Genomic DNA, 27,438 nt, shown 5'->3' with positions numbered 1-27,438 from the left:
TCCGCTTGAAAATCGGTTAAGTTTTGATGAAGTTATGAGAGATCATAGTTATTGAAAAAATGTCAAGGGGTAAGTATGGAAAATTGGATGATAGATGGCTTAGTATCGAAAAATTATCAAAGTTTTTAGATGATAAAAATTTAAATGCAGAGTTAATTTAGAGGCTAAATTATTCTAAAAATGACAACTCGCTTAAAAATCGGTTCAGTCTTAAACAAGTTATGACTGTTGGAAGTTGGTTAACTCTTTGATTAAAGTATTTCGTACTCGGTTTAAGAAATTTCGTGAATGCTGAAATCCTTTCTTTCTTTCAGTGTACAAGCGATGGGGAGCACACAGACTGAGTGGCAGACAGACTGAATGGCAGACAGAGACTGAGAGAGAGAGATATATGGATAGAGTCTGGCAGATATGGTTTTGCCCCAAAATGAAGCAGTTGAAAAATAGCCGCCAGTCATTTGGCGCGAAATTCAATTCCCGCCTGCGCTGACATGAAAATCGCTGTGTTTGCTTCCCAACTCAGCGCTTGATGATGATGTTGGTGTTGTTTGATGATAATGATGATGTTGCTTCTTGCTATTTGGTTCTATATACGTTGTTTCTGTCGCTATCGAAACGATTTCAAGTTGAGCCGAGTCGAGTCGAGGCATCTGTGATATGCTTTATGCGTAAATATGTATGGCAAACATGGCGTATGCGCAATCTGTGCGTAGAATGTGAAACGTGACTGTCGCGGCAGGAGCTCAGCTGCAACATCTCTGCTATCCTACTCTCTTCAACTGCTCTCTCTCGCTCTCTTTTGGACCCTTTTGCAAATATTTATGCTTTACATTTCGTTCGGCGCATTGTTTGAATTTATTTGTTGGCATTTGTTGTTGTTATTGCGATTTTGTTTGCCCGTGTGATGCTTATTGTTGCTGGTGTTCGTGTTCACATTGCTCTCGCTGTTGATTGAGTTGGTTCTTATTGTTGCCGTTGCTTCTACACGCCAGACGTGCTCATATGGCTTGCCACTGAATGGGGCATTGTAGTTTGAGCCAGTGATTTGCTGCAGATTTAATTGTAAAGAATGACGCACTGAAAACAAAGTGACCTCTTTATTTATTTGAAGAACTTTTCGAAAATGTTGCTTAAAAAGGGATATACAGTATGTTATTTTTTCCAGGAACCAACATAACTTTGCTCTTATGTATTTTTATCTTGGATTACAGAATAAAATTAATCAAAATTAATTAGTCTTAAATCTCATTTTGGAAAGACCACTGAAAAATTCAAATATAATTATTTTTTGAACCAGTTGGCGGGTTTTTGATGATGAAGATATCATTCGACGCGTAATTTTGATAGAATATTTAAAAAAATTTAACCAAAAGGATCAAACGGTGCCATCCGTCAATTTTGTAAGTTAAGACTTACCTTTCTTTCTATATAACTCGATCTGATCGAAAAGTCGTAGCAAATTTTACATTGTTTCTTTATATATTGTTAATCGCTTTTTGATATTATTTGCTTTGATTTTCCAAATATTAAGATTTTGAATCCACTCATTAATTGATTCAATTATTATTCAAATATTATTATTATATATGATTACGTTTAGGCTGTATTTTTTATAAGATAAATAAAAAATGTTAGTGGACGGATTACATTCCTTATTATAATACTGAAACAAGTTATTATTTAAAGAAAGTACATGGTAAATGATAAAATTTGTATATTCTCAAAATTTTATTTGAATTGAAAGCCTGATTTAGATCTCATTAAAAACTTTGTGTAATTTGATCAACATAGCTCAGAACATCTGACAAGCGTTTAAATAGTGGTCGTTCGACTTTCCTTATCTGGTATTGGATATCGCGAAGGCCAATGCTTTCTCCATCAGTTCGCTCTGCACCAGATTCCCTGAAGATAGTTTATAATTAATTGTATTTATCGTACTTTTATTCTTTATAAGAATTCATACTTTGAATATACGTTTCCTATAAAAAAGTGACTTACCATTTGTTATAATTTGGTTTCCGTAATCGGGTATTCCTGACATGTGCTCCTAATTGGGAAAAGTTTTTATTATTAATTTAAATTCAAATATATTATAGATATTAAGAAACAAATAGCTTACCGTTATTGTTAATGTAAACATATGTTTTCCCTGATTTGGATATAGATAGAAAACTTTTAATTTAGCCCATTGTATTTATATTTTTAAAAAGATTTAAAATACATCCTTATAGAAATAAAAACATTTAAACAATTTGACTCACCTCTTGGGATATGGCTGGTTCCGTAATTGTCATGTCCTCTTGAGTAAATCAGGCTGTATAAAGGTTGCCCCCAAGTGTTGTAATGTCCTACAGGGAACGGTACGCCAAACTGTCCAGCCTCCGGTAGAGTATCTGAATAGGATGTAGATAGAAAATATCGAATTTAACTTTTCGTATTTTTATTTTTATTAATATTTAGCACACAAAAATAAAGATACTTTATAAGCAAAAAAAAAAAAAAATAATTTGACAAGCAACTTTGTGCAATGCTGGTCCCGTTTTTGGGTGGTGATTGGCTACAGATGGATAATGTTTGAAATACAAATATATGCATTTTAACAGAGAAGTAAAAAACTTTGAATATATCAACAACTCAAATCAAACGAGTATATCGTCAAGTCATGTTAACATGAATTAGATAATATTGCTCACCACTTTGAGCATATCCGTGCTCGTAATTGGGTAGTTCTGGACTGTACACAGATCCGGAAGCCCGTCCGGCAAATTGTCCGAGCGTTTGTTCGACATATTTTCCGACAATATCCATGGCATCTGGAATTGTAATAGATAAAAAATATTTAATTGTACCTTTCGTATTTATGTTGTTAATAAAATTTAAAATTCATAATAAATGTATATAGCAAAATAAAAAAAAATTTGAAGCGATTGCTTGACGACGAAATACCCTGGGATTAACTAAAGAAATATTATATAATTTGGCTCACCAATTGGGTCAGATTTGGATCCGCGTTGGATTCTAGGACACCCTATGCACTCATTAATGTAGATATTTCCTGGTTCGGCTGTAAATAGAAATTTTTTTATTATACTTCTCATAATTGTTGTGCATTCACCTCCAGATTATTTTGATACTTACCATTAGCCAAAGCCAAAACACCGAACATACAAATGGTGACAAAGAAGACGAGCTGCATTATTGTTGAGTGTACCACTAAGACTTCAGTGGAACTGATGCTTTTGAATGACAGAAAAAAACTTTTATATGAGCTGTGCTGAAAGTTCCCACTAATCCAATCATTCCGATTGGAATTTTTTAATTGGGAAAAAACAAAATGGCCTTTGACTTGTATATTTGTCTCAACTGATAATTTCCATGCTTATCAAAACAAAAATTGAATTGAATTAATCATTTTATGTACAAGTAAAATTGCTGAATCTAACAGTTTAAAATGCGCTTTAAATGGATTTCTACAAATTTTTAATATTTACTGCTGAAATACTATGGCAATTTAGTAGGCTGTAAATTAATCGGCGGGTTCTTACATTGGAATGCACAATGATATGACTTTAAACCAAGGTACGGCTCTAAGCCCAAGGTAAAAAAAAATAATATATTTTTGGCTTATAATTTTTCTTGATTTTTATAACGAAGTACATTTAAAAAGGAATATAATTTAATAATATTCTAGTTTTAAGATGACCTATTATTTTATGATTTAATTCACTTTTCGATTTGCACTAAATTTCAAGAAAAGTGTCGATTGTATATCAGTTAGTTCCGCAAATGAACAACGATGAATAAACTTCAGTGAGTTGTCGATATTTTCATGGAAATCAATTTATTCAACTCGATAGATCGTCGCTTTTGCGAAAATCAACTTGTCGATATTTCGATGTGTTTTTACATCACTAATAAAAATAATGTAATTATTTTTTGTTGCAAACCAAACCTTTTTTTTTAAGATCACGATCCGGTTCGGAATGCTTAAAGACCCGAGCAGAACGGGCTCAGCGAGGCTCGGTTCGGCACTGGTTTGTAGCCTTACTTTAAACTCAATTGTTTTTCCCAAATTTTTAGTATTTATTTCATATATATTTATAATAATATAATTTTACAGGCAGACGAGAAGGAATATATTTGGTCATTTGATACAGATCAAAAATAAAAACACTTTATGGGATTGAAAATGACACCTGATAAATAAATTTTCACAAAGTTAATATCCCCTTAATATTTTTTTTATGTTATTTTGACACGAAAAAACACTTAAAGAGAAACTTCTTAGGGATGGGTCGTCTGTTGGCTCGACGGTTTACTCAACCGTGCGAACGTCGCTCTTTTCATTCGATTGCGGAACGAATCGTCAAACTCTCCGGAAAATGGTCCGTCAGCTGGTGCAGTCATTGGTTGTATTTGGAATTAAATTTTTTATATATAATTAAAATTTCGAATAAATATTTACATATTACAAAAAAATTTACAAACCATTTGGTAAAAAATTTTCTCCGTTATTGGATATTCCTGACATGTTCTCCTGATTGGACAATCGTCTACGCATTCCTCTATGTCTACGCATTCCTTTATGCCTATGTCCGGTATGTCTGACCGTATGTTCAGCCGTTGGATAATTTAGCCCACCAACATCTGGAATGCTGGGCCAGTACCCAGTAGCGTTAGTGCAGTTTTTGCAATCAGCAATGTAGAATTTTCCTGATTTTGCCAACGATAGAAAATGTTTAAGTGTATTTATATTTTGAGTAAAATTTTAAATTCGATGAAATAAAAAAGCCCAAATTAAATAATTTGGCTTACCTCTTTCTGCAATGTTGGGTCCGATATTGGGTCCGATATTGGGTGGGTCAATTTTAGTGCAGGTATTGCACTCACTAATGTGGAAATCCCCTGAATTGAGTGTAGTTAGAAAATGTTTAATTACGACTCGAAATTGTTTTTTAAGCTACTTGTTATTTGATAATTACCGCTACATAATGCCAGTAGACTGAGCACACAAAGAAAGAAGAACTGCATGATTTTTTATTATTGTTCTACGAAGACCCGAGTGGAACTGATTATTTTTAGCTTCAGCATCGCAGTTTTATAGGCTGGGACCTAAATACAAATCAAATGAAAAACCCAATTTGGAATTTTTGGAAGTTGGGAATTTATTCAAGCAGTGTCTCTCTGTCTTTATCAATTATAATAATCACATATGGTTTATTCCCAAAATATAATTTATTTTAATTAGGTTTTTGATGACTAATTGGTAAATGTTACAGTTTTGAGTGCATCATTGTTGCTTATTTAAAGCAAGGAGACTGTTTCTTTTTTTTAAATTGTTTAAGATTGCAGAATATAAATAATCTGTATACATAATTTGTTTTTGCAATATATTTATAGGAATATCAATTGTATAAAATTGTATTATTTATTTTTAATTATTTTCGTTCTCTTCTACACATACTTGCAAACATTATTTCAAATTTGTGATAAGCTGAATATGTTTCGACTGTTTTTTATTAGTACATATTATGTATATTGTATTGTGTGTATAAAAAATGTTCTATATATTTATACCGTGTATTGAACTTATTTTTAGACCGCGTACTAAAAAAAAGTACAGGGGTCTTTTGGGTTTGTCTTAACGAATATGTGCGTAACAGGCAGAAGGAGTCGTGGCAGACCCTATAAAGTATATATATTCTTGATCAGCATCAATAGCCAAGTCGAAAGACATTCAATTTTTATTCTTCTTGCAAGTGTGGCTCAATACGTTGAGTCTCTGTCATTAAAAATTTTTTTTCAGCTGATTTTTTAGCTATTTTTAAATTTTTTTTAAATTATTATTTAATTTCACAATATTTTTTTAATTATTATTTGTGAATGTTACATTGACATATTTTATTGAATACATGTTTAATCATTTTATTCAAACTATTTTATATTGACATTTATATAAATGTTATGTTAAACTTCTATGTAAATTTAATTTTTTTCAAATTTATTATGCAAATTCATGTTTTTTATAAATTTATCTGTTAACTTTTTTTATAAAAAAATATTATTTAATTAAATTTTGAGCTTCAATTATGTTACTATATGAATTAAGTGTTGGTTAATGTATTTATTACAACATTTTGCATGTTGAACATGTAGTTTTCATTTAATCTCTGTTGGGGATTTACATTTATGAAGGCTTATATATAAGAATTTAAGTTTTTCTTAAATATTACTAAATTTTAGAAAACCAACTGTAAATAACTAATAACTTTTTTCTTAAATTTTGTACAGAAAATGTTTTTTGCTATTAAATTTTAAAATAAAAGATTTTTACTTGCTTTTTTTGGTAGTGGAAATTGTAATGTCAATTGAATTAACTGTGAGCGTTAAGAATTAACTTGGCTTAAATGTTAGTCCTGCCAACGCTAACAAGATTCGGCCTTGAACATTTTAGGTATACAAATTGCAAAATTATTTGCAGCTAACTTTTCACGCCAATTGCCGAATATATACAAGTTGTATAAATAGAAGTTGTCATGTATTTTTTCTTCTCTGTTGGCAATTTGACAAATGTTTGCATAAAATATAAATTCAAGCGCAATGCAAGCGCTTGAAAGTTGCCAAAATAAGATAATGAGCTGGCTAAATAACTTCTAATTGTTGTGCAAATAGACAAGTTGAATTAGCATAGAGCATAGAGGGTATTGTCCAACCAAGGCGGAGAAGGGGCAGGTAAACAGGTGCCAAGCAATAACCAAACTAGAAATGTGTTAAATTGTCAAACAATGGATTGAAAAATTATACACAATGAACTCCAACTTGACTAACTTTGTTGACTTGTTGGCCGAAAACGAAAGGGGCTAACAAATTTACAAGCTTATAAATAAAATGTATATGGTCAGTTCACGCGACAATCATCAATCATTAATTGAAGACAGTTAACAAGGGCAATTTACAGTTGGGCCCTCAATCAATTGAGAGTTTTGTGGAGACGACAAACTTGACCCTGAAATGCAATCATAAATTAACTCCACCCACATATGAAGTATTGTTTCTCTGTCATATAAATATGTTGCAATTTGCATTTGACCCTCACATTGCTACCTGTAATTGTTACCGTTATTATTAATAATTTTATTGTTGTTGTTGTTGCTTTCATTACACTGTTTGCCGCATTTGTACGTGACTTTACGCGTTTTTTCTGGCTATATTTTTATATTATTTGTATTTTTGGGAGCATTCGTTTGAGTTATTTATTGTTTGCAAATATTATTTGGTGCCTTAACACCTGGTTTGTGCCTGATTCGTATCTAGTTGCCTACATCTGGCCAAAGAGTCAACGAGCCGTGTAAACAGCGTGAGAATTTTGTTTGAGATTTATCAAAAATAGAATTAAAAAAGAGTTGCTTAAGTTTATTTTCTAACTTCTTTTCGATGCGGTATCTTGTTATGATTTATCTTGTTTTTCGCTCTTCTATTCTATATTTATTCTAGCAATTTCCGCAGTTTGAACTTTGATTGTTTAACGTGTCATCCCCCTTAAAAGCAATTTGCCAGCAAATAAAGCAAACTTATTACAACATTTATATAGAGAATGGGTAGAGAGAGAGAGAGAGAGTGAGAGAGAGAGAGATAGGAAGGGCAAACATAGCGGCAATAACAACTAAACAAACTTCAATATGTGTCTGCAATTACATATGTCGTATCTCTGTCCAGTTAGAAGCGTGTGTGCTCCAATTTCAACTACAAGATACAAGATCCCATCCATCCGAGAGAGAAAGCTTTAGGCGAAGGGTCCAATTTATCGTTAGGCAATCGCAACTTGTCGCTTTTATGAGTTACTCACTCCGACTAATTGGGTCAAAGAAGTCCAACATATTTTCAAATCAAAGATGCTAATTTTAGTTGCTGTCTCTGTTTTGGTCTCGACTGCTGCCAGTTTAGTCATGTCCATAAATGAGGCTATTTAATGTTGCTTAAACTACATAAAATGTAGGCAGTTAAATGTTGATTTTGCTGATTTACTAATTTATTGCAAGGCGTGGTGCGATTTTAATGATCAACTGCAAAAGTTTAATTTTTATCTTTTGACGAAATGCAAAGCAGGCGCCAGTTTTGCATAATTTAAGCCAAAATGATATATGGCTTTTACAACTACCATATGCATATGTATGAGTGCTGTGTGTGTGGGTGTGCGTGTGTTAACAACTTCTTAAAAAGTCCTTAGATACTTTATATATACTTCTAGCAACTCTTGAGTCAACCATTCATTAAAAAACTGACTGGGCGCCTATTTTATATGCACTTTGCATTGCAACATACTGTTGTTGTTGTTGTTGTTATTGTTGTTGTTGCTTATCCGATCTGTTTTACTAATTCGTAGCACATTCAAGGCGCCAAAACAGAAGTTGCCCCGTCGCCCGAAACGTGTGAGAAATTTGCAGCAGTTTCAAAGACTTTACAGCAATCAATATGCACATGGAAATGTGCGGAAAATCGCTTTTCCATAGACAATACCAAATTATTCATGAATGACAATATTATTGCTAACAGTTAAAACAAACAACAGTTAATATTATATTAACTATTTTATAATAATAAAATAAGAATGAGGTTTATGTATAAGAATGAATTATAGAGATGAAAGTTTTGGATACTAAATTGTTTTAAATATTACAGAGAAGAGTTGTAGAGTCTGCTTTCTATTTATAGTAATAATATAAAAATTTCCGTTTTGCTTATAAGAATAAATAATATATCTTCAACTTTTTTTAAGGTAACAGAGAAGAGTTTTCTAGTTTTTTTACTTAGTTGTTTCTTCATTACAAAATCTTACTAAAACATTATTTTAACATTGCAAATTAATTGAGTTATTCGTTGGGCGTAAGCTTAAATTTAGTTTGGTTAATTGTTTTCAATTGTTAACTATGCACTTAGCAGGAATAATGGTCTACCAATTGGGATTAACTGTTGGCCATTGAAAGCTAATTGCATTTAAGCCTGGTTCCCAGTCTAGAAACGAGACTAGAAATCTGCTCATAAGCAATGCAGTCAGCGTAGGCCAGAGTTAGATGTTGTTGTGGTTGTTGTTGCTGTAGCTGTTGTTGTCGTAGTTGTAGTTGTAGTTGTTGTTTAGAGACCACGATGTGGCAGGCTTTTGTTATGCACGGGTTGTGGCGCTTGTCTGGGGCACATTAAAGGCGCATGAATGGCCTGGCAATAAATATTACAAAAATAACACAAAAAAAAAAATAAAATACAAATTCGCCTTTGTGGCATGCTAAACGTGCTGTAACAACGGCAACAACAACAATTGCGACACTAAGCCACCATAAGCCTATTATTTAATTTGCAGAAAGCAGACGGCGGCGGGAGAGAGTGAGAGGGAAAGAGAAAGAGTGGGATAGATAGAGGTTGTGCAAATGAACTTTTAAAGCGCCCGGAAAGTAGACAACAAATAAGTTTTCGTGCAAGTTCGCGAAAAATTTGCAGGCTACAACGACAACGAGAACAACGATGCTGGAGATGGAGATGAAGATGGAGACGAATGTGGATATGGATGGACAATAAAGTCGAGCATCATCAGTCATCACCCTCGCAGTTTTTTCGAGGGTTGCAAAACGACAACAGGCAACTAGAAAGTTGGCAAATAGACGGGCTACAGATACTTTTGGCAAATAACAGCAACAGCAACAGCAACAACAATCAACAACAGACTAGAACAACAACAGCAACTAGAGACAAGAGCAATTCGTTACGGTCAGCTACAGATACAAATAGAAGATACAGATACAGCTGCAGCTACAAATATAGATACAGATACAGCTAAAGATACAGATACAGATACGTATACACATCCTGCCCCCCAAACTTGGCCGCTTGACAACAGAATAAAACTTTTATGACTACGTTTTTCTTACACTTAGCGTATAAATCAAGTAACGAAAAATCAAATTTGGATTTCTTACTAAGACTGATATTATTTAAGTTTAGAATTACTATTTTGTTAATTCTATTTCTACATTTTGCAAAGTTTAGTATTATTTTAATTAAAATCGAAATCAAGATTCAGGGGGAAAATTGTTTTTCAACAATATTAATTTAATTTGAATGCAGAACAAATTTAGAGGCCAAGCGATGATTAAAATGACATTCCGCTTGAAATTCGGTTCAGTATTGGCAAAGTTATAAAAGTTTGAATCTTTGAGCTAGCCACTTACCTATTTTGTTTGAAAAGAAGAGTTTCCAAAATCAAGTGTATTGTTTTACAAAAAATGTTTTTTTAAAGACACTGTAAAATTACGAAAAAAAAATGGTTTAAAATAAATGTAATTAACTTTATTTTAAAAATTTTTTATATATGCTTTTTTGTCATTATAAAATAAATTGTAGTACAACTGGGTTCTCTCAGTGTATTGATACTGTTGTTGTTGCAGTTGTTGTTATTGTCCATTGCTCGTCGTGTGGCAAAAGTTAAGAATTTTCAACGAAAATCAATTTACCGAGCTACACTTTCATGTTAAATCAATTGAACTCAGGCGTGCAAGGATTGTCATTGTCAAGCTGACCTGAATGTTAGAAAGAGAGAGACCAAGACACAGAGTGAGAGAGAGTGAAAGAGCGGCAGTGGGCTGTCAGATACCGTTAGTACACGAATAGCTGGCCCATTGCCGTACCCATAGTTTATCTCACTAACAAGGCTAATTGGTCATGATGCTTGACTCAAAGCAACGCAACGCGACGCGACGCGACTCGAATCTTCGTTCACTGCCTGACATTGCCACACGCCACAGTTGCCACAGTTGTTGCTGCCACAGAGTCGCTATCTCTGTGGCGTTGTCCCTGTTTCGTCCTCAACCTCGTCCATGTCCATCTCCATCTCCATGTCCATGTCCACGTCCATTTCGACGTCCACCCACCGTCGACACGCGGTGACACCTGTCACATCACACAATGAAAATCACTCGACATACTCTCTCTCTCTCTCTCTCTGTCTCTGTGTCTCCCTCTCTTTATCTCTGGTTGTACCTGCAAAATATTGTCGCTTGGCATTTGCAGCAACCATTTTCGTTGTTGGCTGTTTATTTAACATAGCCGACCAGGTTCTTGAGTCTGCTTAGTTGGCCAAGAGGCAAGTTGCCTTGCCTCCTCTACAGCTGATTATAATGTTCATCATCATCATCATCATCATCCTTGTATAGGAGCAGTCAGTGTGCAAAGTTTGAGACTTCAATCAGCTGATTAACTGTTCAAGTGATTTCGATTCATTCTTATAACGTTATTTTCTAATGGTTCATAAAGAACACGAGTTTAAGTGAGTTTCCCTGGAAATTATTTAAAGTAGCTTCAAGTACAGCTTTTCACCTTGTCGCGTGAAGAATATTATTAGCTTAATTATAATTAAAGTTGAAGAGAATTCCAAGTGGTCTCGTGACTGGACACTATTGATTGTCAAGACGTCTCAGAAAATTGGGACGTTTCGAGAAAAAATCTCCAGGGTTCATATAAGCGGAATAATGGAGAAACATGAAAATAAAAGGATAGTGTAGAAGAGGAGTCTGTCCAATATCATACATTTTAATAACACAAGAATATAAAAGTGTAGTTTCCTAGTATTCTATCCCACAGTACCTTGTCAAGCATTTAAATAATCTTTAGTCTACACGGAAAAACAAAGACTTTTAGTAAAATATCAGAAACATTTCTTGAGAAAAAACTAAAGAATGGTAAATTTGAAACAATATATTACTTGATAATATCGAAAATTAATTTTATTCAGAAAATATAAAACTATTTATTCTTAAATTTAATAAGAATGTTTAACAAGTATAAAATAAAATAAAAATTGATTTCCCAGAAAAATGTTTTTCTATTATCTTAAAAACCAAAAGAGATTTGTATGTCTTAGATAAAATAATAATTATGAATAAGCTAAAAATGGTAAGAAAGAAAAAAACATTAAACATAAATACAACAATTCTTATGTATTTTGTTTAGAATTCCTTGTGCCAACTAGCTTAACAATAAGTCAAGTTTAAAGTGGCCACTTAAAACTTCAAGGGCTTCGATCTCCTCCAGCAATTGGTAGTAACAATTGAAGCTTGTTTCATCGTCATCAGCAGCAGCAATAGCAACAGCATCGGGAGAAGCAACATCATCAAGCAGGGCAACTCAATTCAACTGGCAAACATATAAAAAAAGAACACTAGAAATGCACTAACCAACATCCAAAGCAACCAGACAATCCATAAACCACCCAACCACTCAGGACAACCATCGATGGCAGTTGACCCATCAGCTTCCTGCCTTCTCTGCCAACTTTTGTCACTTTTCCTGCTGCTGTTGCTTTTCCTTCTTCCTCTCTTGTTCCTCTCTTGTTGCTGTTGCTGATGTCGTTTATTTGGTGCTCCCTTTTTGCATGTCCAGTATTTCTCACCAATTGTTACCATTAAATTTGCACGTATAAAGCGCAAATGCCAAAAAATATTGCACGACAACGAGACCAAAACCAGAAACAACACACACACAACACACACACACAACATGCACACAAAGGATAAACGACAAGCTACAAATGCCGGCAACACGTAGCCGGCAATCACTAGAATTGGCATTGCGAGAGGGGTCATGGGAGAGCGGAGTTAAAGGGAGAGAGGTGAGCAACTAACTATGGCCCATTTGACAAAAGTTGCTGTCAAAAATCAGATTTCGAGATCTTTCGTTTCGCTCAAAAATGTATTATTGTAATTTATGGAAAGGATTTTATATTTTTAGAGTTAGAGTTTGTTAAAGTTAAGGTAGTTTTCAAAAAGTTACTGGATGAGAAGACAACACTTTATAAGGTGAAAAAAAGTATATTGTACTTAAGCTAATAATTTCTAATTTTCTAAAAATTACTGATGTATATCCAAACTGTGAATCAAGCTTAAAATCCAGAAAAAAAAATTGAAAGAGTAAAAAAAAATCGAGTTGTCAATTAATCGGCAAATAATACATCAAGTTACAAATATCGCGCTTTTCCAAAATTCTGAAGAGGGAAAAATGCAAAACATGGAGAGCAATGAAAAAAATGTAATTTTCCAATTTTGATGCAGAATTATTAGACAGTAGAAGGGATGAGTTTAATTTTAGAATCAAAATAGAGGCCTAATAATAATAAAATTGACATTCCGCAAAAAAATCGGTTAAGACTTGACAAAGTAATGACAGTTTAAAGTTTTTAAAATGTCTTCAAGGGAAAAGTATTAAATGTATGAAAACAAAATTGAATATATTTTAAATACTTTATAGATTTTTGTCACTTAATTTTCGCAAATGAGCCATTGTGCGACTGGGATGCTGATGATGAAGCGGGTGGGTATTTCTTTCTTCTTCTTCAGGTTTTATTCGCTCTCTCTCTCTTTCTCTCTGTGTTCCTCTGCTGTTGAAGACTGCGACAAATTGTGCGCTCAAATGTTTGACGCGCGCCAGCGCAGTTCGTGGACAGCATCCACCGAGCGAGCGAGAGAAGCGAGCGAGTTGAAAGGACCAAAGGCAAAGCAAAGCATTCAGAAGGCGGTCTAAAGGATGCCGGCAAAAGCGGAAATGTTCAGTTCATTAGCGAAGCGTGCGCGTCGTGTAACGGACGTGCTTTTGAATCTGCAGCTCATTTCAAGTTGTAAGTCGCGTACTTTGTTGCCGTTGCTGCCGTTGTTGCCGTCGTGTGTTGCAAGTTTACTTTGTTCCTGCCACGCCGTCGCCTCGATACGCCACGGTGTGAGTTGTGGAGCGCGCGCGCGCGACTTCTTTTTGGCCTAAAAGCGAACAAAGCCAACGCGGCATAGACAAGTGCCAAAAAAAAAACAGAAGAAAATAAAAGGAATAGAAGAAAAACACCGCATAATTGCGAACTTCAAGTGTAATTAAATAATTTAATTAAATCAAACAAAAGGCGGTTGCTAAAGAATTTCGCAAAACAATTAAGCAAACGTCCGTGTCTGCCTTTTTGGCCTGGCCAGGCAGTTAAGGCTCTTTACTAGTCATAAGAAAGGTCAATAATCAGCTACACACACACACACAGACACACAATAGTACACCCCGAAATGTGCTTGGGGACGTGGGCCAAAAAACCGGTTGATTCTTCTCTTAGCCATATTTGTCGTGGCCAAGTGCGTGCGTTGTGCCATGCGGATGATGCGAGTGTCCAAATCAGCCAACAACGAGTGCTGCTTAATTAGAAACGGCGCTGGCCAACACCTGTACAACAACAACAACAGCAGCCATACATACAAATATATGTTATATATAGATGCATATATATGTATATTTTGTAGACTGCAGCATTAGCTTGGAACAGAAACCGCAAAGCGCCGCTTAATGGCCAACTGACTGACTGACTTGTGTAGCTTAAGAATCTGCAAGAGCATCAACATCAGCATCAGCATCATCATCTCCATATCAATCAGCATCATCATCATGAGAAGCAGCAACAGCAGCAGCAACAGCAGCAGCAGCAGCAGCGGCAGCCTCAGCAACAGCCGACAGCCGACAGCAAGCAGCGCGAATTCTTCTTCGTCTTGGCCATGGCCAAGAACTTGCCAACGCCGACACCGCCACCGCCAACACGAACGAACATTGGCCAAAGAGCGTAGCGAGAGCTGCAATATTGTTGGCCAAAACTTACATGGCTCTGTCTCAGTTTCAGTCTCCGTCGCTGCTGCCGTCTCCGTCTCGGTCGCAGCCTCTGTCTCAGTTGACTGCGGCAGTGGCTGCGCTGTTGGCGTCTCATTGATGTGGGGCTGCCAACTTGCTAAGGCATTGCTTTCGCGAATTGCATTGAAAATGTCAGCACCTATTCATTGACCACAGCACAGTGTGCTTTAAGTTCTAGAAGCATTTAAATTTTTTATTAATGTCAAGTAATTCATTAAAAATAATATTTCAATTAATTTATATAATGCATTAAAAATGCCATGCCTCCATGACCACTACACAGTGAACTTAGACCTCTAGAAACATTTTAAAATTTTATTATTTTAATTTGATAAATTTTAAGTAATTTAAAGGCAGTTGATAAAAAAAATTATGAGTTCAAAATTAAATTTTAAATATAATATTTCAATCAACTAATCCAATGCATTGTAAAATACAGCGGTTATTTTTTGACCACAGCATACTGTGCTAAAAATTCTCAAAACATTTTAATATATATTTACTCACTTTGTTTATTTAATGTCCGTTAAAAGCAGTTGAACAAAATGCTATTAAGAGTCCAATACAAAATTTAAAAAAAATAATATTTAAATTAACTTACATAACATTTTTAATATAAAACCTAAAAGATACCAAGTTAATTAATAGTATGAGCTCATAATTGTTTTGGTATAATTGCTTGGTGAAAGAAAAGAAAGCACAATTTAAATAACAATAAGTTCCGCTCAGCTTTGACAAAATACTAATGCTAGAAATTAAACGATGTGCTTTTAACCATTTGATAATACAACGCAGTTAATTTATCTATTTATTTATAGCTGTTTATGTCGCCTAACAAAAGCCGAGTATGAATTTTAATTTAAAATCTCAATTGTTTTGCCCATGGACACACTGTGCGCTGGGATCCAACATTGAGATGAGCAGCATTTGAGTGAGTTTGTTGCGTCTGTGTTTGTGTACATGTGTATGTGTGTGTGTGTGCTTGCTCACGTGTCGCTGCCGCTGTTGCTGTTGCTGCTGACGCTGACGCTGACGCTGGCGTCGCCGTTGTCTGTGTTGTCTGTGAGTTGTCTGTGCTGTCTGTGTATGTGTGTGAAGTTCTTTTGCTCTCTCAGCAGCAGCGCGCTTTGAGAGAGCGCGCTCTCAGCGTTTGCGTTTGCTTTTGCTTTGGACGGCTTCACTTGGCATGTTCGGTTGCTGGCGTCGCTGTCGCTGTCGCTGCCGACGTTGACGTCGACAGCATTGTCATTGCTCTTGTCGCTGTTGTGCTTCGTTTGAAATTTTACAGAAAGCCGCTCGACGTAGGCTATATAAATAAGCGCTGAGAAGCATTGGCTTCGAGTCTTTTTGAATTATATGAAGCGGTTGTATCTTGGTGGTGCCAACCAAGCCATCCGCCAGCCGCCAACGAACATCCAGCAACCAGCAACCAGCAACTAGCAACCAACAACGACCAACATAGAACCCCGTGTTGGTCTGGTTGTCGTCTGCAGCAGCTTCAACTAAAATTGTCAAAACTCTTGACAGTTTTATCTTTTTTTGAAGCTAACGAACTTTTGACACAGTGGATTATCCAAAAAAAAAAAAATCTTAATAAAAAGAAAATTAAAAATAAATACTAAACGTGATTTAATAACTGAATACAAGTTGAAAAAACTAATCAGTGCGCGAAATGTTTAACAGCGTTTAAAAGGAATTTAAGGATTAATAAAAACTGTGCAAAAAAATCAAGTGCAAAACGAATCTAAAAAATATTATTAAAACACAAATTAACAAACATAATAAAAACTGCAGGCAAAGTGGCAAAGTGTTGAACAAGAATTTTATTGAGTTCTTAACAAAAATAAATTTGTGCTGTTTCTTGTGTGAAAAAGGTGAGTTGAAAGTGTCCTTGCTGGGATTCTAGTATTAAGAAATGCCAAAAAGAACTGTGTGGCAAGTGTTACGAAAAAAATAAAAAGAAATTTTTTAGATCGAAAATAAAAATTTTAAAGTCTTAGCGAGGATTATTTGAAAAATACTGAAGTTTATTCTGCACTATAAAATGTAATAAGTTTATTAGGTGCTTTTAATTTAGTTATCTATTTTTAGTTTCCAGTTTCTGCTTTGTCTGATATTTGTCATAGAACTTTGGTTTCAATAACAATTCTAGTTCTCTGTTTTTTTATTAATTTACATTTAAAAATAAATTTACACTTGTAGAAATTGTTGTGCAATCAATTAAACTAGTTACTATCATTATTATTCAGCTCCCTAACTAGTTTGCTAGACAACCCTAATGGGGCATAAGTCAGAGCCCATTTGGGTATTTAAATATCGACTGATATAATTGTTAAAATTATTTAACAATTAAAAAAGGAAATGCATTTAAATATTTAAAGTTACTTAAGAAAATCGTTTGGTTAATTTCATTTGCCAGTTTCAATTACATTTCTTTGTCGGAGCCCTTAATAAAAATTTATTGTTATTGTTGATTGTTTTTATAACAATTTAAGCAGAAGCCAACCAGGCGTTAAAATGGCCAAAAGCAGCCAGTCGGGTATTTAAGCAGGCAGTTAATGCTCAAAGTTATTCATTCATAAAAATAAAAAACAAAACAAGCGCTTAACTCGGCGGCTGCAGCTGTTGGCGCAAATTGCAAACATTCATTCATTTACTCGCTCATTCATTCATTCACAATTGGCGAGGCGCCGCGGGCCGTTGCACAACGTAAGAGGCACGCGCCTCAACTGCAACACCACCCGACCCCGCCCACCCTTTTGGCCCTTTGTGAGAAATAGTTTTTCCTGGCTATTAAATTTATGAAAGACCATTTACCGGCCACTTGCCAGGCAAGTGGAATCGAGTCGAGTCGTGTCCTGCCTGCAACCTGCAACCTGGAGTGCAATTCTAATTAGAATTAATGCCCACACCATGTGGCAAGTTTTTCTAGTTGGGAAAATCCTGTCCCGGCATTTGTCATACTCGTAAAAACTAAAATTGTTCACATGTAAAAGCTTTTAGTTGGCCATAAATAATACAAACTATGGCAGACCAAGCAAAAGCAAAAAAAAAAGAATATGAGAAAAAGTGGCAACTGAAATAAAAGCCAAAACGATATATTTATAGTTGTTAGAGCTTTCATGGTCTACACCATGTTGGCCAATAAAAAAATGCAAATAAAATGCCGCAATATGTGAACCTTGCCTCGTTGTATCCTTTATCCACATTTTTTTTGTTGCCATCTCCCCTTTTTTCAATATGTCCGAAATCGAAATGACTTTGAGTGTTATTTGCTTTGGCCAGAGATTTCATTGGCAGCTGGCCAGGGACAAGGACCAGGGCCATGGCCAGGACTATTGCCAGCAGCAGGTGTTTGGGTTGTTTTTTGGTTTTGGGGATGTTGCACTTTGTCCCTTGGCCATGTTGCATGGAAATTGTGTGATTTATAGACAAATTGTGGAGCCGAGTTTGTCTGCAGCGCCAGAAGCTTTACAGATTTATTGATGAGCCAACAGAAAAACATTGCGAATGGGTAGAATTTTTGCAGTTACAGACTTGCCATGTAGTTGCGGTTTTCCATCATTTTGTGGTTGTTGCCACAAAACTCAGCCGTAGTTTTTTGTTTCCATTTCTCGAGCACAGCTGCAGCAGCATTTTTAATTAAAAGTCTACTTAGATTTTTGCCATTCGAGGCAATCAAATTAGGCTTATGCGGTTTAACTCGAGCATTTCCTCAGAACAGAAATTTGCAGACCACAGTGCGTATGGTTAATGTCGCATTTGAGTTTATGATGCGACACGTGTAACCAAAGAATTTGATTTAAGCTCAACTCATGCGGATATTGAAATCGGATACCGATGCCAATAACCATTTTGAAGACTTTCTATAGTTTTCTTTCATCATCAGCATCATCATCATTAGCATCATTTATAGATTTTGATGATGGTTTCTTGACTTCATTTATTTTTGCATGCCAAGGTTGGTCTACAGTCAACAGTCAACAGTCAACAGATTCTATGGACTGTTGCCTTTCTTTTGTGTGTGGTTTTTGGCCAGATTTTTAATATCATGCACAGAGACATTGTTGGGCTTCCTTTTCAGCTGCCTTTGCCAAATTATCATAACAATTAAATTGGTATTGCAGCCGAGGCCAGCAGCAATTATTATGTTGCTTGGTTTAAGGTTCTTTGACTTTATGTTAATTTATTTTAATTTGAGCTGTCTTTTTTTTTTACTTTTCTGTTGTTCAGCTTAGAAAGAAAGAAAGATGGAGAGAAAGAATGATGGAAAGAATTCTCTCCCTGTTTGTGACTTACCTAAACAACATAAAATATATATATATATTTATAATAATAATAACAAAGTAGAAGAAGATCTTGAATTAGTTAATTGACAGCAGCTTACGACTATTTTAAGTTATGATGAGGCCACTGCCAACGAGCTGACATCAGCAGCTGAAGGAGCCTGAGACTGAGAACTGAGAACCCAACAAATTATATAATCATAGGCTGGTCACGAGCTGCGGGTTTAGTTAGTTGTTGTTGTTGTTGTGGCATGGCGCATTGTTTTTAGCCGTTAGTTGAGCCATAATTAAATTAGGCTTACCTAATTATGCAAATCATATGCTGTGCTAATTGAGTGAAAAGATGCTGCATTAAACTAACTTAAATGTATCTTTTTATCTAACTATCTATCCATCTATCTATCTATCTATCAACAAGCAACCCTGTTTCAAGTAGCTTGTTCAGTTTAGATACAATGTGGAACGAAATGCATGTTGAAGCGCTTTTCTGTTTTGGCCAAAAATCAATTGTCTCCCTCGATAACAGCTCGCCAATTAAACGATTACGGTCGCAGGCTTTTCAATATTTTTCAATATTTATAAATATTTATTTGGCAAGAAAAAAAAAACAATATCAAATCGCTTACCTTGAACATTGTTTTTTCCTTCTTTTTATTTCTTTTCTTTGACTTTATTGTATTTTGTCGAGCACCCACAATCGAGGCAACAATAGCCAAATATTGACAGTGTGTGTGATTTTTAAGTTATAATTGAGTAAATCGGTTTATGTGCAGCATTAGCATTGTTGTGCGTTGTTGTTGCAAAGAAAGTAAGCGCAACTAAGCACATTACGATAAGTAACTCGAAAAGCGACACTTGCCACAGCGCATTACGCCCAAACGCCAAGGTTAAAGCGTGGCATAGAACCATGGACAAAACACAGGTATTCCATGCCACAAGAACTTGACTCGCTGCATGCGACTGACTCAAAGTGTGTCGCGGGGCGCAAATTTCTCTAACCCAAATTGTTGCCACTGCCACAGTGCCACAGTGCCACAACACAGCCGCCTCGTTGTTGCTGGTTTCGGGGCGGCGATCTGGTTTTGTGGTAACTTGCTACTTAGCTGCAGATGCTTTTAAGTTCAATAGCCAAAGAAAGTGTCTGGCCAATAGAAAGAAAAAGTGGCTAATGGGCCAACAAAACAGCATCGACATCGACACAGATTTTAATGCAGATCAATGGGCCAACCAGTCGTATACGTAATGTCAGTTATCAGCATAAATCAGCATTCGGTTAATGGACAATTCGCACTGCAATTTGCATTGGCCCACCAAAAAGTGCTAATGCACTGGCCATTAGGCCAAAATAGCATTTTATGAGCCGCCAGGATGCAGATACTTTATGTTAGCCGCGTTCAGTTTTAATGGGCCTGGCCGTAAAAACCCTTTTGGCATTCGGCATGCCACTTAAATGATAGAAAATATAATTCGATTTAAGAGCCAATGCGCGTATATAATGGCCAATAAGGCCAGAGTCACAGCCAATTGGTTGTAATTCAATGCGGCAACGCGGTCAAGGTGTCAATATCCATACAACCAAAGATACAGATACTTCGATACATTCACAGATGTTGCCTGCATTTTGTGCTTTGTTTGTTTAGTGTAATTTGATTTTTGACCAATTATTTGCTGCTTATTAGCTGTCAAACTAATGCGTGCTCAAATCGGGCCAAAAGAGTCAAACAGTTATGCGGCCACAATTAAGCCAACGGCGCTCTGACTCTAAAAACCCAAAAAGAAAAAGACCTAAAAAACCAAATAAAATGGCAATAGAAATGGAATATATCTGAAAATCCCAGTGCCCATAAATTAATTCAATCGCCAGCTGCAATTGCCCGCCAGCCAAATCAAATTCGCTTAGCCATTTCGATCGTATCGGCCAAAAGAAAGATATGTATATAAAAATCGAGAAATTCTTTTGTGAGAAAATATGCGAAAAGTCGACACGCCGTTGGCCAAGTTGAGAGCTTCATGAGCTGAATAGGCAAAAGAAATTCACAAGTCCCCAAAAAAACAAAAAAATAAAATAAAATAAAAATGTGTCTAAACGAGTTGTGAACGGGAAGAGCTTCTGGCCAATTGAGCTGCTGCTGCTGTTGTTTTTTTGAAGATGTTTCTTTCCACGTTGCTTGAATGAAATTAATTTCTATTGTAAATAAGTAAGCAATAAAAAAAGGCAGTCAAAGCACAGTTAACTTATTGAGCACTGTCTGTTAAGGGCATAACTAATGAAGCTGGCTACAGGTTTGTGCTTTTTGGCCCAAAGTCCACTGAAGAATCTCAGCTGTTAAACTGTAAACTTCAATCCTAGCTGCAGATACTTTCTCTCTCTGTTCCATAATTAAAGAGAGAAGAGATTAATTACCAGCAGTTAATAAATTAATAGCATGGTATATATTAACTATTGTTGATATACGATATACGCTATCAGTTTCGAGTATTTTTCATTTTTCATTCACAATTTATAAATGACTGCAAAAAATATACAAAAAATATACATTAACCAATATATTTTTGGTTTAAATTTTAAATTCCTGTCTCGTCATTTGTCATTTTAAAAACAATTCCAGTTCAGAATTTGTACTTATAGAAACAGAAGTTACAAGTATTATTCATATTTCATTCACATTCACATTTATAAATGACTGCAGAATAATTCCAATAATGCTGTAGATTCCCCTTTCAGAAGATTAGTCAGTGAATAAATACGAGTATTTCATGTAAATCAGATCAATTAAATACATGACGTAGTTGATGTTGTTGTTGTGGTTGTGGTTGTCGTTGTTCTGACACACGTTTAACTTGAATTTGGTTGTTGTCTTGGTTGTTGTTTTGGTTACTGACCCAAATTCGTGGACTTGACTCTTGTTTTCTACTTTGTGTGGTGTCGTTTTTGTTAACTTTTTTTGCTGTTGTTGTTGTTGTTGCTGCTGTTGTCGGCATGATTTACATTTCATTTTGTTAGATTTTATTTCGTGCTTTAGATATAACGCGCTTTTGCTCTCGACTGCCAGCTTAATGTCAACTAATGACTCTGCACAAACAATAAACAATGCACACAAAAATAAATATCAAACAATAAGCATTATTAATTACTTTTCTCTCTTTCGCTGATACTTAACATCTTTCTCTCTCTTTTCTCTCTGTTGCAGGTATGTAAATCAGCAAAAAATGCCAGTGACAATTGAGACATCAAAACTTTGGCGCTGCCCATAAAAGTATGCAATAATAAATTGGCCAGGAACGCAAATTGCCGCAACTGCAACTGCAACAGTCGACTGTGGCAGCAGTGGCATTTGCAACTGCTGTGATTTAACTGCTTCAATTTGCATAAATAAATAATTTAAGAGCGCAGAACAATAAAGTCAGCAAATTGAGTCGCAAAAAATGGTAGCAAATGCAAACTGAACAGTTGAGAGGCGTGGCAGCATCTAATTTATGCGACATGCAACATGGGGCAAGTATGGGCAGGGATGCTGTTGCAAGTTGCCTTGAAGTCAGCTTAGGTGCGTGCCTGAATTCAAGTGGAAACAAACAACAACAACATTCTTTATATAGCAACAAAGAGGGGCAACAACAACAACAACAAGCTGGCGCTCATTATTGAAGTCCGTGTCATCTGCCACGTTGTCAGCCAGGTTGCCTGTTATCCTGTTTCCACTTTCTTTGTCATATCCTTTATCCTTATGCTGGAAATTCCGACGCTTTTGCATTGTTGGTTGCATACTTGACTCCATTGCCCTCAAGTGGCATCTCCTGTGGTTTTCCCCCTCTAACCAGCCACCCCTTTAGACCGCAACGGCTTTAAGCCTTATGAACTTTCAATTAAATCTTCATTCAGACAGTTGACATGTTGTTCGTTAATAAACAATGAGACCGAACTCGAATGCAATATAAATGTGCTGCCATTTGCAATCGGACAGTTGAATTCTTATTATTCTTATTTTTAATTCTTTTATTCACATTTATTCACAGACAGTTCACAAAAATGACAATGACAAAATTAAATTAGATATGCAAAATGTCAGAGATTGCATAACATAGCACTTGTTATACATTTATATAGAGTTCAGCTTCACTTTTTTCATTTAAAATGTCAGCAGTAAATTTATTTATGCAGTTATGTGAAAAAAATCAATTTAAAGTCAATTTGCTGGCGCTAATAAATTGCATTAAAAATGCCAAAAAAAAAATAATAAAATAAAAAATAAATTCATTTTTAATATGCCAAATTGCCAACCCCCAAATTGGCCAGGTCCTGAGATACATTCTCATCTTCATATCCTGCTTCACTGACACGCCATCAATCACGCCGGCTAATAGAAAGTGGCAAGAGAGGCAGGCAGCATGTGGCACAGTATTAGATTGTTATACATATACATATTTTGGCTGCAAGTTATTAAATTGCTTTATGATGTGCCACAAAATTGAAATCTTTTTAGCCTTTAGCCTTATCACCTTCTAAACGTATTTTATTAAGTGCCAGAAAAATTCCAGATTTTATGAGACGCTTCAAAAAATTCAACACTTTTTCTGCCTTGTTAATAACAAACTATATAAAATGATTTTAAAACTGAAACTGTGGGCGCATACCGGACATGCTCTTTAATTAGATACCTCTCTTTTCTGCTTCCTCTCTTTCCCTTCTTCTAGACAGCTCATAAATGCGGAAAAACCTGCTGCGGAAAGTTCTAAGAACCCGACACGTTTAATAGGCCCAAACGAAAAACTTGTTGACTCGTTTTAATAGCTACGCGTAATAGCTGAAAGCCCGAAAAAAAGATGACAGCCATGAAATTCAATTTCATTTACTTTTTGATATCATAAAAAACAAAAAAAACAATCATTCTCGGAAGTACATAGCACATTTTTATTTAATGATAACTCCCGAGTTTAAAGTGCAATGAACAAAAGTCGAATAAAGCTGGACATTTCAGAAAGGGAAGTGTTCTAGCCTGGCCAGTAACAGTCAGAGATTGTCAACCAAACTGAACACTTTCCATTTTAATGGTAGCCCTTTTAACTAACTTTTAATAGCAGCATTTAGCAGAACACTTTCATTTGCATTACATTCATTTGTTTACATGTGTAAACTTGTTTTGAGAGACAGTTTCGCTGCTTGGCCAAATAAAAGTGAAACTGGCCATAACACGAAATTTGCTTTTTCTAAATACACTTTCTTGCCTTTTTACTTGGCCTGGTCCAAATCTCACGTTCATCTCTTAATGATGGCCCATCGTTTTTAATTATTTTCTTGAACGTGTTACAATTTTCAAAAGAAAATACCTATGAAAATGTACTGAATAAAGTGCACACATTTATGCGGGCCACATTTCTCTTAATGTACAAAAAATAAGACAAAAAAGTAAAAAATTAATAAGCTTAATGTAGAGAACAGTGGGTGATTAATATGCATATAAGTATATACAATAAGTCAAGAAAGAGTTTTGACCAAAGCAAAAATTAACACAATTTCTCTGGTAATTTTTTTTTTGTGAATTTTAATTGGTCTTTGGTTCTTAGAACAAGTTAAAAAAGCAAAAATTATTACTATTATTTTAATAAATTAAAAAAATATATACATGTAATTTTTTATGTTGTCAAAACACTTTCTTAACTAACTATATTTAGCTGGAGGTAAACACCTGCGATCTGCGAATCAGCGATCTGTGATCAGTGATCAGTGATCAACGATCTTTTGCAATTTGTTGTTGGTTGTGGCATGTGGCAGTGTGTCTTGGGAAGAGACCTGACGAATCTCTGTGGCCTTAGGCGCCGTTTAGTCCGTCGATCTTTGAATTATTTCTCAAGTGCAGAGGCTTCGGCTTCGGCTTCGGCTACGCTTTGCTTTTTTTAGCTCGTTGACTTTGGCTTTTCCTTTTCGGCATTTACTCTCGTACTCTTGTACTCGTATTTGTGTGGAAATGAGCAGCTAACGGTATATGAATCATGACTTTGGCAGGCAGCATGATTTAAAACACTCACTCATATGCGGCCAAGGAGCAACAGACTTGGTCCAAGTCCAAGTTCCATTCCCATTCCTAGTGTGAGTTGCCTAGAGTCGCATCGTTGCTTCCTTAGCTGTTTATGCATATTTTAGCACATTTTGTAACCTACCAAGAGAGTGCGACAGAGAGAGGCAGGGCGAAAAAGAAAGAGAGAGAGAGAGAGGGGAGGGAGGAGAAGAATGGACACAGCCTGGGCTTGATCGGCGACGCGACTTTGTAGCGCGTAGGAAAACGTGCGATTTCAAGTTGACAGGTACAGCTTTGAACCCTGCCCAGAGCCAGAGCCAGAGACCGAGCGCGAGTCCCAGACTAGTCACCACCAGTGTTGTCAAGATTTTAGAAAAAAAAATAGCTGTTTCTGGTGTGAAAGCATAATAAAGCAGCTTCATTTGCGATGAAAGATAACTTCAATAACAGTTATTTTATTTCATTATAAATATTTCTATAATTATTAAATAAAAACTGCCAATATTTTGTCAATTTTGTCGCATACGTCAAATGCTAGAAATTAGTTTAAATTTTCTTTAATACTAACACAATCAGAAATGCCAAAATTTATTGCTGAATTTAAAAAAAAAAATCATAAAAAATATATATTTAAATAGCCAAATTATCGTCTTATAGCAATTTTTAAAATAGCCAAAAAATAGCTAAATTGGCAGCACAACTCCCTATCTTCCTTTCTCTCTCTTCCATATCCTCCTTTTTTCCTTTTAATCTCACTCTCTCTCTCTCTCTCTTTAGCTGCCTCTATAACTTACTCTCTGCTTGAAAATCAGCTGAAAAAGGCAACGTTTTTCATTTTCAACATTTTAATGCAATATTTAATTTATTTGTTTTTGGCCGCGTCCGCGACCGCTGTCGTTGAGGCAACTTGCAACTTGCAACTTGTTGCAACTTGCTGTGGAGTGAGTGCCTCTCTGTATCAAAGGAACGCATATTCCTTATTGATTGGCATTTCCTGGTTGAAGCATTAGACTGGCCAAGTCAAGTGAATTCCTCGAAGCCAAGTCCAAGTCTCTGTCTGGAAGAGAGTGTAGGCAGTTTAAGGGATTCAAGTTTGTTGTTTATTCACTGAACTTCAATTGAACAGCTTAACATCTTTATCTTGGCCGAGAACAAAGTCAAGCCTAACTGAGCCAATCAATGACTCAGTTTAGTTCTCATGATCGCTGCTGACTTGCAGATTAAACCTTAAACGCCAATTTCGATTCCCATACCAATTCCAAATCCAGCCCATGACATCACATGGCTTTAAATAAAATACCATCCAATCGTATCCGGGCATTTCCCCAGTTGTTTCTCCATCAAGCAAATTTTTGGCATACACTTCACTTGTTTTATTTGTATGAATAAATTCGAGTACCAGTATGAATACATGCTCATATTCATACATTGCAAATTACATGGTCATGAGTAATCATATTAATGAGAAGACTCTCAACTCTCAGCTGTTAAAAACGCGCCAAAAACGCGCGCAATGATCCACTTTTCAAAATTGAACTCGCAAATCACGTAGCCAAAAAAATCAACGATAAAATATAAAAAAAAAAAAACGTTTACTAACTGTTTCTGTTTCGGCTTCTGGGCAACTATTGTAATTGGGCATTGAGTGAGGTGGTAGGTGAGAAATAGGAGAGGAAGGGGGTCTGTCTGGCATAATTAGAACCAGTTTGCGCATCGTGGCCAAAATCAATAAAAACACACTCGCTACTCCTATGAATTGTTATTTTTCTGAAATTCGCAAATGGAATTGAATGTTGTATAACATTGACAGGTGACACGTGTGGGTGTCAAACAAAATAAAAGGTACGAGTTTAGTTTTTGGGCCAAAAACTCAGTTAACAGTGGGTTTCAAATTAACAAACACGTATGCGCAGCTCTCTTCTTACACACACAGTCATAATAATGTTTTATAGCATTTAATTAAAGCAAAAACATTGCACATTAGTCAAATCGCTAGTGACTTAAATGAACTGAGTTGCAGCTGCAGCTGCAGCAGCAGCAGTGAAATTAGAACGCTTCTCGCTTGCTGCCTGGCAACAAACTTGACCCCAAGAAAAAGAGAAATTTGTGGCAACAAAAAAAAAAAAAAAGAAAAAAGCGAAAAAAAAAACAACAGAATTTATGCTGACATCAAATCAGCACACGATCTGCCAGCTGACCCAACACTAAGAAGCAGCAACAACTGCGACAACTGCAACAACTGCAACAACAGCAACTGCATGCAATTCCACATATGGTGTGGCAGTTGCATGCTGCAGGCGAGCACACACGGTAGCTGCTTGCATCAAGATTTGTCACAAATCAAAGCAGCCAAGCCAACTAATCCAGTTCAAGTGTTGGCCAAGCCAAGAGCTTCACTTCAGGCCGAAATGGCAAATTGCCTACAAGCAGCAGTTGCAGTTTGTTGT

At 35.7% G+C, this 27,438-nt stretch overlaps 3 protein-coding genes and 1 long non-coding RNA gene across 4 annotated transcripts in view; 2 read left to right on the top strand and 2 right to left on the bottom strand.

Moving 5' to 3' along the window:
* Positions 1 to 1,704: 1,704 nt before the first annotated feature.
* On the bottom strand, positions 1,705 to 3,236 carry LOC117791256. The gene is made up of 7 exons (XM_034630961.1): positions 3,139 to 3,236; positions 2,987 to 3,064; positions 2,694 to 2,813; positions 2,262 to 2,393; positions 2,120 to 2,149; positions 1,999 to 2,047; positions 1,705 to 1,902 (listed from the first exon to the last, which is right to left on the bottom strand). The coding sequence occupies exons 1-7, from the start codon at positions 3,194 to 3,196 to the stop codon at positions 1,761 to 1,763; spliced, it is 609 nt and encodes a 202-aa protein (XP_034486852.1). The 5' UTR covers positions 3,197 to 3,236; the 3' UTR covers positions 1,705 to 1,760.
* A 721-nt stretch (positions 3,237 to 3,957) lies between these two features.
* LOC117791356 lies at positions 3,958 to 4,223 on the top strand. Its single transcript, XR_004618040.1, has 2 exons — positions 3,958 to 4,034; positions 4,121 to 4,223. It is a non-coding gene; the product is annotated as an uncharacterized LOC117791356 (long non-coding RNA).
* LOC117791355 lies at positions 4,205 to 5,054 on the bottom strand. The gene is made up of 4 exons (XM_034631084.1): positions 4,983 to 5,054; positions 4,816 to 4,905; positions 4,489 to 4,713; positions 4,205 to 4,394 (listed from the first exon to the last, which is right to left on the bottom strand). The coding sequence occupies exons 1-4, from the start codon at positions 5,029 to 5,031 to the stop codon at positions 4,285 to 4,287; spliced, it is 474 nt and encodes a 157-aa protein (XP_034486975.1). The 5' UTR covers positions 5,032 to 5,054; the 3' UTR covers positions 4,205 to 4,284.
* Positions 5,055 to 16,488: 11,434 nt separating this feature from the next.
* Positions 16,489 to 27,438, top strand: part of LOC117792826 (titin) — a 43,560-nt gene continuing 32,610 nt past the window's right edge. The window contains exon 1 of the mRNA XM_034633112.1: positions 16,489 to 16,565. The gene's annotated coding sequence lies outside the window, so the exon portion shown is untranslated. The remainder of the gene's footprint in view (positions 16,566 to 27,438) is intronic.

This window comes from Drosophila innubila, assembly GCF_004354385.1.
Source record: "Drosophila innubila isolate TH190305 chromosome 3R unlocalized genomic scaffold, UK_Dinn_1.0 2_E_3R, whole genome shotgun sequence".
NCBI classification, from domain to species: domain Eukaryota; kingdom Metazoa; phylum Arthropoda; class Insecta; order Diptera; family Drosophilidae; genus Drosophila; species Drosophila innubila.
This window is presented reverse-complemented; position numbering and strand designations above follow the sequence as displayed.

Excerpts from the sequence above, each read along its gene's own strand:
- LOC117791355 (XM_034631084.1), bottom strand. The coding sequence starts at position 5,031 with ATGCAGTTCTTCTTTCTTTGTGTGCTCAGTCTACTGGCATTATGTAGC. Across the intron at positions 4,714-4,815 it reads ACCCAACATTGCAGAAAGAG|GAAAATTCTACATTGCTGAT; the intron begins GTAAGCCAAATT and ends TGGCAAAATCAG. Across the intron at positions 4,395-4,488 it reads AGAAAATTTTTTACCAAATG|CTGACGGACCATTTTCCGGA; the intron begins GTTTGTAAATTT and ends TGACTGCACCAG.
- LOC117791256 (XM_034630961.1), bottom strand. The coding sequence starts at position 3,196 with ATGCAGCTCGTCTTCTTTGTCACCATTTGTATGTTCGGTGTTTTGGCT. Across the intron at positions 3,065-3,138 it reads TGTTTTGGCTTTGGCTAATG|CCGAACCAGGAAATATCTAC; the intron begins GTAAGTATCAAA and ends TTCTATTTACAG. Across the intron at positions 2,150-2,261 it reads AACCAGCCATATCCCAAGAG|GGAAAACATATGTTTACATT; the intron begins GTGAGTCAAATT and ends TATCCAAATCAG.